This window comes from Microcaecilia unicolor, chromosome 10 (assembly GCF_901765095.1).
Source record: "Microcaecilia unicolor chromosome 10, aMicUni1.1, whole genome shotgun sequence".
Taxonomy (NCBI): domain Eukaryota; kingdom Metazoa; phylum Chordata; class Amphibia; order Gymnophiona; family Siphonopidae; genus Microcaecilia; species Microcaecilia unicolor.
Genome location: NC_044040.1, coordinates 30,479,965 through 30,502,117, shown reverse-complemented (window position 1 = coordinate 30,502,117; position 22,153 = coordinate 30,479,965). Strand labels below are relative to the sequence as shown.

The following is a 22,153-nucleotide window of genomic DNA, read 5'->3' as shown; positions in this document are numbered from 1 at the left end:
TTTTTAAACTTTCAAACTTACTATTCAGATTTTCAACTTCACCTGTTTTTTTTTTATTGTAGTGTCTATCCGATTTAACATCGCCCAACTTGATTCTAGAGTTACCTCTGAGTTCTTCACAAAAGAAGGAATAGCTCCAACGGGCTTCAGTGTTGTCGTCTGCTGGGGGCCTAGGTCCTCGCCTGTCGCCGATTCCAACACACTTCCGGGATTGGTTAGGCTTCCCTCTAGGACCGCCTTCAACGCTGGACAAGGAGGAATCATCGAAGCTGAAGGTGGAGAAAGGGAAGTCTCATCTCCTGGCGGGAAATCTGCTTCTCCAGAGAGCCCCGCAATGGGATAAATTTCCCTGCTGTAACTTGGAGGCGCCAGAGACGTAACGCTCTAAAGACAACTGGGTTGGAGAGGAAGTTGAGGTAGGCTGAGGAACTAATCTCAACGTTCCTTTTCTCTTAGAGTGCGGCATCTTAAAAAAGACTTTTACCCCAGAGGATCAGAGCGTTTACTAACCTAGCGGTTAGGCAGCCATCTTGGAACGCCCCCTCCTCTACCACACTCATTTTTAAGCAACGGATTTTTTTTTAATCAAACAGGCACGAAAAAGTCGTCAAAAATTCCGGAACAAACAAGACTTTTCCCGGGCCAAAACGAGGAGCTCAGGAGGAACCTGCCGCAACTCGTCGTGGGAAAAAAAAAAGAAACTGAGGTACGTGCTCACATGACGGGTGAGAAGTTACTGCGCACTGCACGTGTGCCAGAAGACTCCAGAAAAGTTTTTTCTCTTTGCAATGGCAAAATGCCGGTTCCCGGACCAATGCGGACGTCAACCCACGCGTGAGAATAAGCAGCCTGCTTGTCCTTGGAGAATATGAAGTACGGTGCAAGGCCAAGTAGCTGCTTTGCAACTTCTGTGTAGAGTTGCCAATGGAGAGAAATAACAGTAGCAGTAGTAGTTACTCTGATCTAGTAAGGTTTGACTATTGAACAGGAAAATATCAGCTTTATTGCTTCAGAACTAGATATATGCAGTTAGTCAATCAGCTAGTGTATGCTTTGCCACAGGAGTACAAAGTCTACTGGAGTCAAAAGAAAGACAACAACATGAATTTTCTGATGGACATTGATCATTTCAAGGAGTGTGTTTAAAATCTAGAGAGTATGGAGAATTTTCTCACACACATTGCTGTGACTTTTCAGGTAGACAGTAGACAACACTACCACTTCACTGAATCAGATGTGGAAAAGCCCAATCATCTTCAGTAGAAACTTAGGATGTATCTGTAAGACTACATGATCGTGACAGAATTGAATGGACAACTCACATGACCAGGGCTTGAAGTTCACTGACACTTTTGGCCAAGGTAAGAGCTACTAGGAAAAGTGCTTTGCACATAAGAACACTTTTTTTTATTGAAGGAAGTAAACAAAAGGTTTAGATCTCATGGGGTCGAAAGCTTTAAGTCACAGTCTGATATGAAAAAACACATATACCCCCTATCATAAATCTGGAAACAACAGAACAGTGGGAAAGCGAAGCTCAGTCTATCAGAACATGATGGGTTAATATGTTTATGTTTATTCAAAAGACTTGATTTCTTGCCAAAATTAGACTGGCCAAGACTAGGTGATGTACAATTAAAATACATAAAAAAAAAAGAAAAGAACTCCATTAAAAGAGAAAAGGTACATCCATCATACCAATAAGCAAAAGGGAAGGGAGTGAAGGAAGGAGAAGGGAAGGGGGGGGGGGGAATGTAGTGACCGCTGCTATCATCCATCTTCCATCATTCTCAGAAGTATTAAAAAGATAGGTTTTCAAATATACTTTAAAATTCTTATAAGACAACTTAATGCACAAGGAAGGGGGCAGAGAAAAAAGGCAGATGCTCGAGTGGATTCACAGTGGAAGACGGAAGAACCAGACAATGGTCACTGAACAGGTACGTGGGAACATAAGGTATATAAAAATAATAAGCAATTATGGCAAAGCAAGCTACAAAAATATATACTGAGCAAAAAATATACTAAGGAATACACTAATAGATATACGAGTATATATAAATGTATGTGTGTCACAAAATGCCTAGCACCCACATAGGGCTAACCCTGTGGCCTCCTTAAGGGTCTGTTCCAGTACTGCTGAGGTCCGCCTGCACCTGTGCTCTACACTGGCAAACCCTCCACCCCACCACACTGGGTTCAGCTTGTACCTGGGCGAGTCTACCACCCACATTATTTCCCCTGTGGTTTCTAAGGATACTGGGGCCATGATCCCAGGGGTCCAACAGTTCCTAGAAAACACCCACAGACCAAAAACACAAACCACCTGGACTGACTCCTGGTGGTTTCTGTTTTTGGTCTGTGGGTGTTTTCTAGGAACTGTAGGACCCCTGGTTTATTCTCAGAAAAGTGAAACAGAGAACAGTGAAAAACAAGTGTAAATAGCAAACAAGTGAAATAACTAGTTTCAACAGTAAAACTAACTACACATTTTATTACTTCCTGAGCAGTACCTGGGGAGTTCAGGAAAATAACTGCTCACAGGTTTTTGAACAGGATCTCAGTGCAGAACTTTACCCTCCACACTCCCTCTCCGAGACTGGGGATTTCCAGCACATACTGGCTGGATTTTGAACTTCAGGGTCAATCAGAGCCGAGATCATTAACACAGGGGGGTATCTGGCCAATAGCAGTGCAGATTACTTTCCCTCAGTGCTTCATCTGAAAGGAAAACAGTCACCTCTGCACAGCTTTAGAGCAGAAGACAGATACCTGATGGCCAAACAAGAGAAATGCACTGGGGAAAAACATGTCATACAGTCACACAATAAATCACAGACACAAGTCCCCTGTTTTGCCACAATATGTGATTATACAACTACAATACTATCCTGAGAACTACCAACTCAGCAGCTGTTAGGCTAGTGACCATGTGATAGCAAACCTTTCCTTCACAGGCAAGGACCAGAACCATAAACGAGAACCTCATTCTTTCAACCTTGCAGTCCGTAACTTCAGTGTCCAGATGGGGGTGATGAACTGGCTCCTCTTCAGGGCTCAAGCAGGATTTTCTGTGAGCCCTCTGACAGTATCATGTGTAGTCCCATGTGTCCTTGCTATGGAAAGCAGCTGGAAACTCAATCTGTTGGTATCCATGAATCAGCTCCTGAATTTGGGCTTTGTGTTGAATGCACAGAGAGATACTCAATCTCTGCTATTAAGGCTGGGGATGTTTGAATCTTTGAGTGGAGTTTGAACATTAAGACTCTAGAGGAGCGGCAAGCAGTTTTGTTGAGGCCAGCAAAGCACTATGACAATCAATGTCAGACTTCTTTGGAATTTCTGAAGCGTTTTTACCATTAGGGTAAATGTGGATAAGCTGAGCACCCTGTGTGGGGCAAGGTCAAGTCAGATGCCTCAAGCAGTAGATAGCTGGTTTGGCATTTTTATTTGAGGAGTTCCTTGCAGCTGTGGAAATCTCGTGACGCTACTGCTTGAACTCTCAGCAGCCATTTTGAAGCGGTGCTGGGAGTGAAAGGTCTGTGGCAGCGCCAGTCAGGAAAGAAGGGTCTCTTTCCTGTCCTGAAGAAGCCACTAGACCACCAGGGCACAACAATAAGGTACAGGAGGGAAGGACAGCCTGAGGCCTGCCCGACTGCAAACCCGAATAGGGTGGCAAAACCCACCCGGACGCCCTGCAGTGCCCTCAAAAAAAGAGGGCGTGTCTGGGTAAAACCAGACATATGGTAACCCTACTTGAAGCAGTCCTTTTACAAAACAACTTGGCAAAAGCAAGGAAATTAAAGAGGAAGACTCACCCACCACAGTGGAAGCTCAACATAAGTTTGTACTTCTGTGGCACACCAACCTCTGCAATGAGGTATCCATGGTACAGGTGCACACTCTAAGTCTACTCTTATGGAGTCTGGCATGAAAGGCAGTATAGGATGTTCCTCTGCACCATAATGACAATAATAAACTCACTTCCTTTTCAGTGCCGCACCATACTTGTCCTCTGTGTTTACACAGTGCTTAAAGGCATCTTTGGAAGTGCACACTTTGGCATACTGCTTCAGTCTGTATCAGCACATCAGCATCAGGATACTCTGCTAAAAAACTTTCCATCAAGACATGACCCTTCTCTGAAGAGAGCTGAAAGAGGCACAGTTTTTGGGCTACGGGGGCCATTTCTCCTCTGTCATAGCCATCTTCTTGTTGATAAATTAACCCTAAACAGACAAATGTTTTGTGAAAATCATTTTCCTACCGAACCTCTGACAGACACTGAAGCCTGGTTTGGCCTGCACTATGACTTCAGCTGAAGCAGCAGCATCTGTAGTATGAAAGCAAATAGTTCTTTAAAAAATTAACAAAAGATTTTTTTTTCTTCATACTGATCATCTCCAGCTAGGTCTTACAGGTATTTCCTTGATGTGGACTAGAGATTGTAATACGACATTCTGAGATAGCTTTGTTTTCATGTCCGTTTGGTACAGTGGAAGAAAACAAAACTGAGGAGACTATAGAACTGCTGCACAAAGGAAAAAAAAAGACAAGCATGCTCTGAACATGTCACAAGTTCTGAACTCTGAGAAAGGTGTTATGTCCTGGCACCAAATGAAGTCATCTACGTGTACTTGATTCAATCCTGCTTGCCAAGAGAATGTCATAAACAGAAAGATTATAGCAGGGATTGAATAATTTGAAGACATAGGTGCTGGCATGTATTTTCAGGATCCAGAAACTTTTCTGGGTAGTGGATTCTAGCTATTTTGTTCTTCAAATATTTTTCTCCCTTTACGGAGGGGAAGCGTACTTTGTATTTTTCCTTTTCATTACCCTAGCCCTCCCTGCTGCATGTTGCCAATCTCAAGTCTCTCCAAAGTAATCTCTCTCCCAGCAAAAGTTGCCACAATTCAAGGTACCACTGGCAGCACTCACTGTGGCACACACTCCCCTCTAGTTCAGGCTCTCTACACGGCCACTACTCTTTTGTCCTCTGGCCCCAGCTCCACCAGTGCAGCTGACAGATTCAATTAGCAGTAGCCAGTCACAACTTCCTCTTACCCCAACATCAAAGCTGTATCAACTTCCATTCACCAGTCTGGGTCTCACTAGCAACAGCAACTCCCTCTTACCAGCCCAGGCCCTGCAGTATTCTCTTCCATCAGGCACAAGGCCCCAAATTTTTAAAACCCAGGTGACCCAGCATCTGGAATGTTCCCTCTCTGAATTAATATGTACAACTGCTAGCAGTAGCAATGTTTTGTGACGAGCACTCAACTGTTACAGAAGTACACTTTGAAACATACTGTGGCAGTGACCAAAAAGGAGAAGAAGCAGATGTCTTGTGTGTATGTTAATTTTAACACTTAGAAACAAATGACTTCTGTACCTGAACTTGTAACACCTCTGAACTCTGATTTGGAAAGATACAAATCAAGTACAAATAAATTTATTTCTTGTTACAATTCCAGCTGAATCTGCTAAAATAAGGTGCAAACTGCATAACATCCCCTACAGTTCAAAACTGTAAGCAAGTTTCTGAATTAGTGGAGGAGTGGCCTGGTGGTTAGAGCAGCAGTCTTGACATCCAGAGGTGCCCAGTTCAAATCCCACTGTAGCTCCTTGTGATCTTGGGCAAGTCACTTAACCCTCTGTTGCCTCAGGTACAAAACTTAAGATTGTGAGCCCTCCAGGGACAAGGAAATATCCAGCATATCTCAATGTAACTCGCCTTGAGCTACTACTGGAAAAGGCGTGAGCAAAATCCAAAAAAAAAAAAAAAAAAATCTTACCTCTGCATTGGGTAAACAAGAACGTCTGATAAATCGAGCTTCATTTCCAAATGTCCTTGCATCAACACACATTTCTAGCCCATGGAATTTTGAATAGAACAACACGAAAGGGTACGGTCTGAAAAGGAGAAGAGGAAATCATTTTCTCACAAATTTTAAACATGATAGACCACAATTCAGATGACTATTAATGACAACCAGGAGTTTTCCCTAATGTCAATTGACAAGTCAGGATCTGGGTACTGGTACTGGTCCTCAGGAAGTAAAATACACCAGCAGCTTAAAACACTGAAAATGACAATTTCCTGTTTAGGGCTTTCTTCCTCCCAACAGTAAACAGTCTGAGCTCTTCCCCTAATGAGAGTGACTCAATCAAATATTATCCTTGAGTGAATCATAAAGAGAAAATTATGGCAGAAAGACCAAACATTCAACAGTGACTCTCTTGGATTAGTTAAAATTAACAGCAGATCATCAGCAAAGATCATGCATCATGCTTCCTCACTCCCAATTTTGAAGCAGCTTTCCACAATGCAACAAGCAAGGGCTCCAGAGAAAGAATAAATAAAAGAGGGGACAGTGGACACCCGTCTTGTACCTGACACTCGAAAATCACGCAAACAACACAACCAAAAAGATGTTTTACAGCATGTGGAAACTGAAAAGAATAAGAACATTCTTCCCAAGATCCGTCTTCCGCAGCCTAGTGCAATCACTCGTACTTAGCCATTTGGATTACTGCAACTCACTATACGCAGGTTGTAAAGAGCAAATACTGAAGAAACTTCAAACAGCCCAGAACACAGCTGCCAGACTCATTTTCGGGAAACCAAAATACGAAAGCGCGAAACCCTTACGAGAGAAGCTACACTGGCTCCCACTCAAGGAATGCATCACTTTTAAAGTATGCGCACTAGTGCACAAAATCATTCACGGTGAAGCCCCAGCCTACATGTCTGACTTAATAGACCTACAACCCAGAAACGCTAAAAGATCATCCCGAACTTTCCTTAACCTCCACTTCCCTAATTGCAAAGGCATAAAATACAAAGTGATGCACGCATCAACCTTTTCTTATATGAGCACGCAATTCTGGAACAAACTTCCACGTAACCTGAAGGCGACCTACGAGCTGACCAACTTCCGCAAACTATTGAAGACTCATCTCTTCGAAAAAAATCTATCGAAAGGATCAAAACACATGAAGTCCACACACACTGTTAGTAATACATCAATACATTCTCATTTGTACTCTCATTTTAACACACTTAAACCTTAATCTACAGGTAAAACTGCCATACCCGAACTTTTTTGCGCTATTGTTCTATAGAACAATTAGTTGTTCTTCCTTTGTTCCATTGTTCTGTTCCATTGTACTATTCTCTTAACGATACGTAGACTTTGTTTTAAACTCAATGCCTCACAATGTAACCACAATCGAGCTGTAACATATTGTACTTCCATCAATACAATGTATTGTAAGCCACACTGAACCCGCAAATAGGTGGGAAAATGTGGGATACAAATGCAACAAAATAAATAAATAAATAAATAAATAAATAAATAAATAAATAAATACCCTGTCTCAATGAAAAGAACTCAAAACATCTTACCATTAACCAAAATTGCCGATATGGGATTAGTATATAAACTTCGTATCATATCTAAATAATGCCCTCCAAACCATATTTAACTATCAATTTAAACAAAAAATTAGCAGTTTACACAATCAAATGCTTTGTGAGCATTTAAATTGACTAAGAGGACAGGAATTGTATGAGTAGCACTATGTCCCATGGCAGCCATAACTCGGTGGATATTCCATCCTGCCTGTCACCCTTGCACAAAACCCACCTGGTCAGTATGGTTGATATCAAGTAAAAGCTTAGCCAATCAAATAGCTAATATTTTAGCAATCAATTTTAACAAAATTAAAAAGAGAAATAGGTCTGTAGGAATCCAGTAAAGCCAGATTCCTACCAGGTTTTGGCATTACTACTATTAAAGAGCGATTAGCATGAGATGGGAGTGCCCTATTCATGAAAACCTGTTCAATATACTTAGCCAAAGCCAAATAAATATGGCCCCACAGGATCTTATAAAATTCTGAAGTCATCCCGTCTGGGCCAGGTGCTTTAGAAAGGTGGGCCTGTTTAATAGCATCTCTAATTTCTACCGCTGTTTAATTTAGAGTATGTAAAAGACTTCCGATCTGCCTCAGGAATAATGGGCAACCGAAGCTTAGAAATATAGGAATCAATAACTTCCAAAGAGTCATTCTGCCATTGATAAACAGTTTTGAAATACTGAAAGAAACGTACAGGTACATTCTCCCTGCCCATACAAAAGTGGAGACCAGGCCACAGGTGAACAAGTCAGGCAAGAAGTTTACCTGTGTGGTCGCCATATCTATATAATCTGTATTTGTAATATTTATAAGACCGTATCATGTTCTCATGAATTTTTACATTTAAAGCCACTCTCGCTGCCAAGATAGCATCCCTGTCAGCTAAATTTCTAGTAGACAGCCATTGCCTCTTGCATTTATCGATTTGGTGTTGTAAATACAAAAGCTCTCTAGCCGCCTCTTTCCGCTTACCCACAACATATGCTATCGTCTCTCCCCTTAAAACTGCTTTAGCTGTTTCCCACAGCAGGATAGGGTCAGAGACATGAGCCGCATTATCTTCTACATAATGCTTCCATTTGTTAACTATATTTTGCCTATAAGCCTCATCCCAATACAAATAATTTGGGAAACGCCAGTTTTTAGCCAAAGGCCTGGCACATACCTCAAGGTACCCTGGTGGTTTCTTCAGGGCAGGAAAGATCCCCACTCTTTCCTGCCCGTTGCCGCGGTGCTGATCCTCTCGTCTTTGCTTTCTTAAAATGGTTGCCGAGACTTCCAGTGGCGGCCTTGAGAGACTACCGCAGAAGTCTTGCAAGGCCATCGCCGGAAGTATCAGCAGCCATTTTAAAAAAGCGGAGACAGTGAGAGTATCAGCAGCAGCGTGAAGGAAAGAGTGGGGATCTTTCCTGTTCTGACGAAGCCACTAGACTACCAGTGTGCCTTGAGGTATGTGAAAGGAGGGCACTGAGGGCCAGAGAAGAGGTTGATGGATGGAGTCGGGATGATAAAAAGTTGAAGCCATTTAGGTGAATCTGTTTCCCCTTTCTAACGCAGCCATCATCGCCATACACTCAAAACAAAGCAAGCAAACCTACGAACTGCTGCATCCATGTTGTTTTTCTTTATTGTTGGTGGCATTTTTATTTAATCTCACCTATATTTTCAAACATGCTGGCTTGTACCACATACGGATAAACACAGAGAAAGTATAACAACAGAACAAATTTTCACAGGTAGAATTTTAATTTATGAATCATAATCAGTATGTCATTTGGAGGGGCTGGTTATAGGGACACCCTAGCATTGTTATATTCATGCAGAGATTATTTTTGATTATTTTCTCCTGTTAAAGGGCCACTAAAACAGATATCATGTTATGGGAATCAGGTGCTCAACATTCAGAGCTGTTATTTATGACATTTATATCCCACATTAAACATGAATTAGGCTGAAACCTGGGAACATTAATTTTTTCCCCCTTTACATAAAAAAAAAAAGATGGCATGTGAGAACTTGCTCCTTTTGTTTTGTGGACTGCAGTGGTTTATTATAAAAATGAACTTGCCTTTTTTATTACTACTTTTTCAGAAAGGTATTGAATAATTAGGGAAGGGCTTCCTTTATGCAGAAGTTTTGTCCAGCGTCAGTCTAAATGTGCCATTCCTACAAAGTTAATTATGTTCAGTAGAAAATAAATCTGTTGCCTCAGGCTGCTTGCTATGTGAATACTGCATCACTGTTTCATTATTGCTACAAAGTATTACAAATTAAGGGCATTTGCTTTAAACTTTGTTTTAATTCGTTTATCCAGTCCTTATATGAATATGGTTTTGCTTTTTAAACCCAAAGGTGAATTTTAAGTGTGGTTGAATAATTAGGTATAAACTATGTTTCTCACTTGTTTTGGACTGCTTTGGGTCCTGCTGATCTGTACATCTGCTGTCTTAGCAGAATATGGAAGAAAATGATTTGTTACTTTTACTAGTATTTTTACTGCTTATAGAATCTGGCTTTCTCTAAAGGGGAGGGGGATTAAGGTGAGTGCAGCACGGCAAGGGCTGGGATAGATTCCCCACGGGAATGGGTTAGATTTCCGTCCCTATGCAACTCTCTAATGTATACGCTGGGGGACAAAACTGGTACAAAATAATACCAGTGTTTATCAACCAAGTTTTAGATATAAGAATATCTAACTCCGACTCGAAGTCATAAATAATTGATACTTTGCTCCTGACAGACTAACATTAAATTAATCCACTCAAATATATTAGAATACATCAAATATATTAGAATACAGTTCATGAACATAAGACATAGTATATCATGTAGTAAGATTAGACATACAACTAGTAGGCTCATAACCAGGTCTAGTCAAGGAACAGCAATCATGCCTCACTACGACTAGGATGTGAGTGTTGGTAACAGACACAGCCTCTAAGGCACAGTTTTTGAGGAAAGGGGTTGGTGTATTTAGTTTAATGGAAAAATAATGTGGAGTGACATGATTATAGTCTTTATACACTTAAAGAAGGGAGATTACAGATAACTAATCATCTCCACAGTGCACAGGAACTGACATTGTGTTTTACTATAAAAATGTTCAGAAAAGATTTCTGTGAAAATTGTTAGACACACAAAATAAAATTACCTAGCAAGATATGACATTTGATATTTAAGAGTAGATTGAACATGTCCCTTGGGATGGTTTTGGTACAACAAATTCAACACAGAGGTAGTATTTGGATTCTAGTTTCCTTCCAAGCCTGTCTTTCCATGAGCATATGGCACTAAATTAGCATATTTTAACTGATTTAAACTGCAGATTTTATAACTAAGTTACCTTTTAAAGAAATATCCGTTAGCTTCAAATTGTTCTCTCAGCATGAACTTTCCTCTGTATTCAATAATAAGAGTGTCAGGAGGCAAATCTTTGACAGCTTTAAGGATTTTCTTATTTTTTTGCACTGAGCTCTAGAAGGGAGAGAAACAAAAACAAGAATTAGGAATCAGAACTGATACATAAATGAAGATCTGAAAGAAGTGTAATTATAGAGGGAAAGATAATGATAGATTCAAGTTCAAATCTAGTCTAAAAATGGTGAGTGGACCTAATTTGGAGGTTCACTGGTAATATGTGCCAGGCGCTTGTTATTAGGGTATTAGATTGGTTGATAAAATGTTATTTAATACATTACTTGTTATTTTCTAGGTTGAGTGATTTTATTATATCTTAGTTCTATTATACTGTATTTGTTTATATTGTGCTCTGTATTTTATATGCAATGTAACATCATTTGGGTAGGAGTGGGTTTTTCCCATTTTAGATGCGTGATTACAGCTTGCCAAGGAAAAAGGAAAAATTTTTAAGTTTTAAGTTTTATTTCATTATCATCCTTATATTGATATTATGCATTTGACTATGTGATATAGTTTGTAGATTTATGGCAGAGCAAATAAGGAAACGTTTGCTCTTACCTGCTAATTCAGACGAGGCCAGATGAATGGGTTGTGTACCTCTACCAGCAGATGGAATAAGAGAACAAACTATTGTGAGCCCTTCCCTTATAAGGCATACCGCTAGCTTCTATTCAGTTTTTTTTTCTGTAACAAAGCAAAAGTGGACCTCTCCCCAGATTGCCTCAGATGCTGGGGAGCAGATCACAGACTATACTGGATTAGCCCCCACACCTCTCCCCCCCTTTGAAGTCTCACAGGCTCTCAAATGCAATCTGCTAAAATGCCAACCAATTCAAAGGCAACTTCAGGAAACAGGGCAGGACTTTGGATTGGTCTGCTAGGACTCATAGAAAAAAACTTTTACAGATAAACTTCACTTTTTCCTTCCTTATTGTCCCTCAGACCAGTCCAGATGAATGGAACATATCAAAGCAGTTACTGAAAACCAGAAGGAAGTCAAAGATTGTTTTCTGAGATTTGACTTATTTTTCAATCTGAAATTACAATTGCATTGTGATCCACATTTAGCTGGATGGGAGATTATAGTGTGGATGTCCTTGCAAGGACATTGACTTCAGAGCAGATGCAATGAGAGCATGGGCTAGTCCCAGTCAGTATTGGGACTGTTTTGATATATCTTGTGATAAGTATGGGTAATGCCCCACCAAGAAAATGCCACCAGAGGGAGCTCTCATGGTGAAAAGCCTATAAAATGGTACAGAAAGGGCCACTAGAGGGAGCTCCAGCAACAGACACAAATCTATAGGCTGGGGAGAGCCCCTAGCAGAGGGAAGAGTATGGTTTCTCTTTAAGAAGGAAGCACCCTGGAGCAAGTTCCAGACCCTTCTAGGAGCATGGGGCCCAGAAGGGATGGGCTATTAGTAGCCCTATAAAAGGCACTTCCTGGGAGAAGGTACCCAGAGAGGGGAAGGATACCCTAAAGAAGCAAGAAGGATGGAGTCCTGGAGGTAACCTAAGAGGCCGGTTGGAATAGGCTGCGAACCTCGGGGTACAGAACCCAAAGGAGGCTGGCCTGGTGACCAGAGAGAAGGATTTCTATTGAAGGCCTGGGGATGCTTGAGGGAGGAAGCCATATCCCAGAGCAGGAAAAGGTACTTACCTTGAAGTTATCCTGTATTAGTATTTCAACTATATTAGGGATCCCAGTGTGAGGGCCCTTTTGAACTAAGAACTGGACTAACAGCCAGAGGTGGAGGACAGGACCGTACGGTTATGAAGAAAGTTAAAGTCCTGTCTACAAGGGGTTGGCTATTTTAACTGAGACCCTAGTTCTCCAGTAAAAGTGGGCACAGTTGGAAGAGTTCTGTATGAACTGTCTGTCTGAAGAATTCCCCCAAACAAAGTGGTTGGAGAAGGTTAGGAAGAGCTGATCTGCATATTGATTGCCTAATTTGAATAGCATCTATAGCCTGCTAAGTTCTTTGGTGTATGTGAAAGGAGCTGGGGAGCACATCTGAGATACCAGAACTGTGGTTCAATCTAAGAAGAAACTTTACAGAGGGATTTGGACTGAATTTAGGTTGTGGAAAAGTCAACCTGAGAGGAATGAGGACCCTTATCCCTAACATGGAAGGTACTAGCTGCTGTAGTTGAGAGTGATCTCTAAGCAAATCCTTAGAGGCAAATCTCTGGTTAGCACTGGAGGAGAGCTGGTGGTGCGGGCCATTGGCCTCAAGGAGACCATTACAATCTCAAATTGCATTTGTACTGTGATCAACATATAGCTGGATGGAAGAAAAAGACCGCAGAATCCTTTGCAGCAGATTAGGCTGAACGTATGTTTCATTAGGCATAAATAAAAACAACCAGAGCCATTTTTCTATAATCTTAAGTGCACTAATTCCTGCATATATGTGTTCACATCTATTGTACACAAACATGTGGGAGGTACCACCCGAATAACCATCCACTTACTTGATTAATGGACAAAGACCTGTCTTTCAAGAGTATAGGATGAGGCAAAATGCTTTCTTGGCTAGCATGCTATCAATTTAGACACAGCCTTAGATCTCTACAAACCTACCAATCTGAAAACCAGATTGAGCAACTACCTGTATGCACTGGATACCTCCAAGAAATGCCAAGAGCATTATAATACATACCCAGGTGGAAAAGAATGAAATATTGTCCTCAGTCTGTCTTCTTAGACAGAATTGGGACTCTACTGATGGCAGACACACTACTTGATTTACACGAACAGCTAAAACCGTCTTTGACAGCAAGCATGCCACCATATGAAGTAACATCCCTTCCTAAGAGCAAACAGTCCTCACCAAATGAGCCTAGAACAAATCGGGCAAATGAGAAAAGATGACCAGAGACATTTCCTTTAGAATCATCTGCACAAGTGGAAAATAAGAGTATACAAAGGACCAAATTAGAAGACTGACCTGAAGGTTCATGGAACAAGAGAAAGGCCCATACCATAGGAGCCAGTTCTGTAGGTGTTTAAGCACCCCAGATATTGGGAAAACTCCTTGACTGTGTTCAGGGAGGGGTAATTTCCATTAGATTTATAACCCTCAATCATTTTGAAAAGTTGGCTCCTATAGCCCACACCACAGTAACCCAGCCCCCTGAAAGACCCTCCCCTCTACTCTTTTTTTTTTTTAAATTTCCCTTTCTACCTTCAAAGGCAGAAATCTGTGCAACCTTGTTCAAAGTCCTCAGGTTCATAGCACAAGCATTCTACTGAGCATGAAAATGAGAATATCCCAGATCCAGAAAGCACCTTATACATTTAGAATGCCTGCCATGCCAGCTGCAGAACAGAACTGATGGAAGATGGCCTCCTTGTGGAAAACAAAATAAGCTATTTTTACCATTGTCATATTCCTAATGCCTATCTGATGACAGAACAATTCCAACTACAGAAAGGAAGTGGGCTACAAGAAATTCCAAACTCTGGGAAGGCACTCAATCTGCTCATGGAGAAGTTGAGCCTCTCACCAAGGCTCTGCACCGGTTTGGTCACAGAAGTGGCCATTAAACTTCCCTACTTTGAGGTTGCTCATTGTGAAGAGCCATGGTTATGATGGGCACCACCTCCTAGAAGACAAAGGCCACAGCAAACTGGAACCTCCCCTCGACACTAATAACAGTCTCTGCACAGAAGTTCAAGAGCTCATTCAAACTTAAGATAAAAAGGCAATCTTCCTCGTTCTACCACATCATCACAATTTAGAGCATAACAACTCCATCCATAAGTTTGGCAAGTGGAGTGTCATGCAAAGATGGGGAAGAAATATGCCATTTGTCATCAGAATTGTGCATATAACTGAATAGCATGGTTGCTTTGGCCCTACAGAATGAAATAATTCAGCCCTACTAAAAACCAAGATTATTAGAGAGCCATTCCCTTGTCTGGGTGATACTGGCAAGCTTGCAGGAGTCATGTCCTCCTAGAGTCACCTTGGTCTAAATCAGGCAAGTCGTGGAGCTTACACTATCATAGATCAACTAATCTTAACAGGATCTTATTTCATCAGCAGTTTCCCAATAAGATAAGTTACCAAGGTAGAACTTCTAGACCACATTCGCCACTCAACTCTTGGGGCTCCAAACTATGGTACCCTCCTTCCAAGTGCACCAAGGACAGATTATAGACTCCAGAAAAGACTAGCCCTTGGTAAGAACTACTGCAGACTGTGTCTGCAACTCTAGGATCACCCATTCAAGTGCTTCTTCAATGAGGCTTCTATCTTCAATCCAGGAAACTTGTATCAAATAAAGCTGAAGAGTAGCTGGCTGCATAGAACCAGATAAGGGAAGGGAACCAACAGTTTGTTCTGTTTTCATCTGCTGGTAGAAGGGTATAACTCATTCATTTGGACAGGTCTGGGGGATAATAAAGAAATAATATAGTATATGTGATATGTTTAGGGTATCCGATGCTTAATAGCTTATAAACAGTAAATTTAGGTGTTTATTTTCAAGCTATTCAGGGGTTCTGGAGGAGTACTAAAATTCTCTATTACGTTTTCATATTGTAAAACTATATTTAAGCTCTTTTCAATGGATGCCATATTTTACAGGACATTAATAATTTTACATTTTAATTTCTATGTTGTCTGTTAATTCCTTTCACCACACGTGGCAGTTATCTCACTCCACAAGCACGAGAAAGTAGAGGCTGGCCAAAGGACGATCCAACACAGGAAATGGTGCTTAAATACACTTTATTTGCACTATATTCTTTAGCTTAAGAGGCCTGTTTATAATAGCTACTATGCATTAAAAATCCTGCACTACTGGAGGGGGTATGGGATTTGTTGGGGGATGCTGTTTGTTTGCTGTTATTGCTCTGCTTATGAGTTTGTTTATTGAAAAAATAAGTAAACAAAAAAAACTGCATGACTTAGTAAGGAATGGGATGGGTATAGGACATAGACAGTGCTTCCAGTTAACGAATGGTAAGTTACTGTGCATTGTCACTGCTGCAGAGAGTGCAGATGCACTTAGTGAAGTAAACTGAATATAGGCCACTAAAACTTGCACGCCTAAAAACTGGTCAGATTGGTGTGACAAATCAGTAATAGAATATAGTATAAGTATGGCGTAAATGGTGGCGTGTAAATGCAACTATTCTATAAAGAGCACACAAGAATAGTCTGAATGCCCCTCCTGCGCTAATGCCCCTTTGAATTTGTGAACAAGAGAACGTAAGTGTGCTGTTAACAGATTACAAGCATAGGTCTATTACATGCACAACACAAATCGGTGCTTGTTAATGCCAGTTTAGTGCCAATGAAATTAGGTGTGTAACTGGCCCTATTCTATAACTGTGCACCCAATCAAGTAACTAATTTTGGCCCCATTTTATAGAATTTGAAGTAATGTCTCCTTAAAAGTGAGTATTAAGTGCACCAAGCTATTGGCAGAAGCTAATGTGATCACTGTAACAAAGTAATATTATTATTAATAAATTTACCAAGCCTGATTCTCCCACCCCCAACACCAATACCCCCTCCAATACACTTCTCAAACAGCCTCGGCATCATCCCCTCTCACACTACATTTGCTATTTGGCAGCTTGACCTCTAGTACTACTATCATAACACTACTGCTAGGGGTCAAACCCATCACTCTGAACTTGAGGCAATAGAGGCAGAAATATCCAGGAATTGCTCCTGTCTTGCTACTATACCACTACAGACACCTCCGACAAGTCCCATTTGGGGGGGGGGGGGGGTTGTTGGTTCCAGGTGATGATGCTACTGTTCAGGGGGATGTTTATTGAAAGGAATGGGGAACCAATACTCAGGGATAGGGACCAGTTAATGCATGGCGCAAAGGTAAATGCATCAGTACGCAACTGACAGGGACAATGTCTCCAAATGGATTAGTTTGACATACACCATGACAGTAATGAACCTCACTCCTAAGCTCCGTCTCTCCAATTTACTGCTAACTTTCGCCATTGTATATGAATCATGCCAACGAGCTTCCTTCTGGAGTTTATAAGATGTTAACATGTATAGGCAACCTAGCAAGGTGTGCTCAAATTCTTTAAAAAGCTTATGGCACCCAAAAATATGGAAATATTTCTGTAGCTTTCTGTTATATTTTCTTGGACTCTGATTACATTTCTTGGTACTTAAGGATTTTCTTCACAATTCACAGTATCTAACTCCTCCATTATCGATAGTTTTTTTTTTCTACATTGCTGTGTCCAGTTTTCTTGCATCCAGCTTTTTATCGTGATCATGACCTATTCATTCTCCATGAGACTCTTAGGGTTATAATCCTAATGCTCTTCTGGAACAGCAATGCTGTGATGTTTATAAAGTTTCCAAAGGACGAGATATGCCATCTTATCATGTTTTTCTGTATAGATATTTTCTGCCTAGTTTCCAAAGTAGCAGCAAACAGATCTATATGCTGGCTAAGTACAACGCTTTTATTTTGTCAAAAACTCAGGTAGTATAAAACTCAAGTCCCGTGGCACTATAGTTCAGCAGCCAGGCACTTTTTGGCAAGGGATGCCTATATCAAGGGCAATCTGATTTTATATAATCTAGACAGTAAACAGTAAGACCACCTAAAACATGGGAGACACAGAGGAACATATATAAGAACACATACTAAAAGATCACATTCAAATTCTGAAACTGACTCAGCCTCAAACATAAAAAAAAAAAAAGAGAGACAAAAGAGAAGGAGAAAAATCTTATAGGGTGTACTGAAACTGTCACAGGTCCAAAAACACCTATAAAAAGAAGTTGCAAGAGAAAAGCTATTAGAAGAAATACAAGCATTCTAAATCCAGCAGATTACCACTAGATTCAGCATAACTTGCACTTGAAAAGGCTATACACCATGAGGGATCTGTTTCAAAAAGTACTATTTACATAAGAAAAGGCTTTTTTTGTCTTTTTCAGCTGGTTTTTGTGGATGTGTTTGGCATTGGGACAGTTTATGTTTATCAGTATACCTCGAGACTGCTCTCTTTCTTTTTTCTTTTTTTTTTTTAATACCTTTATTAAGTCATTGAATAAAAACATCACAAATCCAGTCGTCTTGAACCAAATTATCTCATTTCCAAACCACATCACAGTGACAAACAATATCCAAATATTCGCTCAGTTCTATACATACATCACGCAAGTATTTACAGCTTTGTGGCATAAAATGCCTTCCTCTCATGACCCAGTTTCTCCGTTTTAACGCAAAAAAAAAAAAAACAAAACATCCCCCCCCCCCCCCCCCCCCCACTGATGGCTAGGAAGCCTCCCTCTTTCATCTATCGACCAGGTTTACACAATCCCCCATTCGGAACCCACCGCCTACCCTGGCCACTATTATTCTTCCCCCAGCTCATGTCAGGTTTCCAGCAACGGTGTATCAGCAACTCTCCCCCACAGTGCTCTATACTGCCTCTGCCCTACTGATGTGGAGAACCTAAGGGTCGTTAGTACCCAGCTGGCCATCTCTTTCATTGCATTCAACCAAAACCTTCATCTTAGGAGGGGTACTATCCATCCAAGACATCAAAATACATTTTTTTAACAAGCATTGTAGCTACTAATATGAACTTACATTGTGCCGCACTCAACCCTTGTTTCCTAAGGCATGCAGAGTTACCCAGATACACCACCAGATAAGACCACTCAAATGTACATTTTAGTACATTCTATTTGCTTCAATGCTCCCGTCCAAATCTCAGTCAATGTTGGACACTCCTAAAAGGAGTGCAAGTGTGTGCCCACATGAACATGGCATTTGACGCATACATTGTCAGTCCATAATCCCAATACTTTCCCCTTTTCCTTAGAAATGTATCTTATGCAAGACTCGATACTGGATGTCCTGCAAAGCCGCATTGGGCGTCACACTATTGAGCTCTCCAAACACCTCACCCAACATCTCTGATGTCACAGTGTCATTTATGTCCCTGCTCCAGGCTGCCGCCAAGTGCTGCAGATACTCGGCCTTCTTATTGTTCCTAATTATCTGATGCCATTGTGACAATCTATTTAAACTGGCTGGGAGCTGTAAAAATAAGTTAACAAATTGCCCAAAAGTCATGTGTTTTCCTTTCTTCCTCTCAATCGTTAACACGTAATCCCTTACCTGTAAAAACGCAAAAAAACTGAGCGTTTGGGACATTCCAAGCGCGTTTCACTTGTTCAAAAGAGGGGAATTGTTGCCCTCCCACTTGCCGTAAGTCACCTATATACTTACATCCATTTTCTCTCCACCTTTTGAACACCAATGCCCACCCTCCCGCCGTAAAATCTGAGTTGCCTGTCAGAGTCAAGAAAGGCCCCGCCCCCTTTTGAATACTGCCTAGGTCTCTCCACTACTTCCAGGCCTATCTTAACGCTATCCAATAGGGATTCAGCCTAACCTCTCCCCATCCGCATATATTTCCAGATTCTAACACCACAAATGGGTCTAGAGGCCTACACCAGCTCACCCAAAAGGCAGCCGGTGCAAAAAACTCAGCCCCTGTATGCATCTCATGGATCCATCGTAACAACGCTGCCACATTATATGCCCTAATATCCACCAGTATTTTTACATCCTGATCTAACAGCGAAATTGATCGATAGGAACCCACCAACTCTAAATCCTTCCCAGGTTTTGGCAACACCGTTATATAGACATGATTCATGGATGTGGCCATATTCTGCGTTACCCACACCTCTTCGCACATTGCAACGAATGCCTGAACTACCTGATCCTGCAGTATTTTATAGAACTCAGTACCCAGACCGTCTGGCCCCGGAGCCTTGGCTAATTTCAGTTGTTTGATGATTTTTTGTACCTCTTTGCCAGTTACTGGTACATTAAGATTCATCACTTGTTCCCTTGTCAGGGAGGACAACTGAATGCTATCAAAGAATTTTTCACAATCACTCTGATAGAAGGAACCTTTATCGTACAAGGATGAGTAAAAGCGTACAAATTCCTGCTGAATCTCTATCTGCCCCGTCTTAAGCTCCCCCTGTGTTTCTGAACTTGCTAATGAAGCTCTTCCCGGATCATAGATGCTAGCAGCTTACCCGTCTTGTTGCCCCACCTGTGCATGCGGTATTTATATAACCTGATATTATATATTGCCCTCGCGTCCATTGCTGCCTGTATTTGATTCCTAATCTCCACATATGCCTTCCTAGAGGCCCCAGACAGAGAGTGAATGAGGACCCCTCGTACTTCCTTTAACTTAGCCATTAGGCTCTTAATCTCTGATTTTCATTTTTTATGCATTACCAACATGTATGCCATTATCTTCCCACGTATCACTGCCTTCGCTGCTTCCCAGAATACTCGATCATTAACTGGTTGGGTTTTATTCTCCTCTACATAATCTATCCAGGCCTGCCTCAAGAATTTACAGAAGTCCCGATCCTGATACAAGGCAGGATTCATGCGCCACCGCTGCATTCCTGCCTTCTCCCCCCCCCCCCATCGAATGGATACCCACACAGGCGAATGGTCAGGTATCTGGCACCCGATCTCAAAGCGGTCCTCCACTTTCGCCAAGGACTGAGATATAAGGACATAAACTAGGCTCGCATGTACTCCATGGGGATGGGAGAAAAAAGTGTAATCCTTCTCTTCTAAGTGTAATAGCCTCCAAACATCTGTTACTCATAGCTCACTTGCCATAAAATTCACTCCTTTCTCTTCCTGATCTTTTCCTGCTTTTGGGGGTTTACAATCAATCAGTGGGTCGCTGGTGATGTTAAAATCCCCTCCTACTATACACTAGTATTCATCAAATGTGGCTAATTTGGCAGCCAGAATAGCGAAAAATTTATGTACCTCTCTGTCTCCCTCAGCTCCACCAAGTCTGCTACTCTAGCCTCAAGAGAACGGACATGTTCTCTAAGAGCTAGGAGCTCTCTGCATCGGGCACACACATATGACATCGCACCAACTGGGAGATAATCATACATGTGACACTCAATGCAAAAGTAGTATATTATGGTTTACCACGTCGAATGCACTAGACATATCGAATTGGAGGAGGAGTATGCTTTTTACCTGTAGCTATTTCCTGTTTGAATCTGGCTAAGAAAGTAACTAGTACTGTTTCAGTGCTATGGAGGGGGTGAAATCCTGATTGTGATTCATGTAGTATTGAGGATATTTTTATATAGTCAGTGAATTGTTTGGTTACCATGCTTTCCATCAGTTTGACTACCAGTGGGATAGATGCTACTGTGCTGTAGTTGGTGAATTAGTTTGTTTTTTTCATGGTATCTTTTAGTATTGGGGTGAGTAGGATGTTGCCATTGTCCTTGGGAAAGTGGCCTTGCTGAAGCATGTAGTTTAGGTGGGTTGTGAGTTCTCCTGTGAAGCGGTCAGGGGCGGATTTCAATAGGTAACTGGGACAGGTGTCCAGTTTACAGTGAGTGTTGGAGAACTTACTAATCGCTTGGGTGACTGTTTCTACGGTGAGAAGAGCGAAGTTGATCCAGGTATGGTCAGCTGGGTGTTCTCCAGCGGTTCGGTCCATACCATTGATGAAGTTATCAATGTTGGTATTGTCCTGGGGTAGCGTGTTGCATAGGTTTGCAATTTTTTCATTCATTTGGCAAGTTTGTCTACAGGTGGAATGTCTGTTTTGGTTTTAGTGACCAGGGTGGTGTCTAGTAGTTTGTTCATGAGTTGGTATAATTTCTTTGTGTCTTTGTAATCTGGTCCTATTTTGGTTTGATATGATCTTTTAGTCTAATTGCGTATTTGTATTTTCTTTGTATTTGTTTCCAGGCATTGAGTGTGTGTTCATCTTTTGGTTTTTTCTATGCTCGTTCAAGTTTCCTGGTTTGTGTTTTTAGTTTTTTCAATTCATCGTTGAACCATGGAATCATGTTATGCCTGAGTAAAGTTCGTGTTTGTAAGGGTGCTATTTCGTCTAATACGTTTCTGCATCTGTTTTCTCATTCCGTAAGGTAGTATATGGAGTCCGCTTTTGCTGTCCATTCATTATTATATAACTGTTGCCAGAATGTTTTCGAGTCTACTTGGCCTCTTGTGCTGTATGTTTTGTGTTCTTCTATACGGTATGATCCCTTCTTCCGCCATTTTAGGGATAAGTTTAGTTTATAGTGATCGGTCCAGGGTGTTTCTGTCCATTTGATATCTGTTATAGTTAGGTTCTGGTCTGTTGATAGTTTGTGTGAGATAAGGTCGAGTGTATGCCCTTTGACGTGGGTTGCTTGCATATGTGACCATGTGAGATCACATAAGTGGAGGAATTCCTTGCATTCTCATGCGTTGGTAGAGTTTGGGTCTT

At 41.3% G+C, this 22,153-nt stretch overlaps 1 protein-coding gene across 1 annotated transcript in view; it reads right to left on the bottom strand.

Moving 5' to 3' along the window:
* KMT2E (lysine methyltransferase 2E) overlaps nt 1-22,153 on the bottom strand; it is a 310,078-nt gene that overhangs the window by 130,839 nt on the left and 157,086 nt on the right. Inside the window, 2 exon segments of the mRNA XM_030216423.1 lie at nt 5,799-5,916; nt 10,769-10,899. Coding sequence (XP_030072283.1) covers nt 5,799-5,916; nt 10,769-10,899 — 249 coding nt within the window.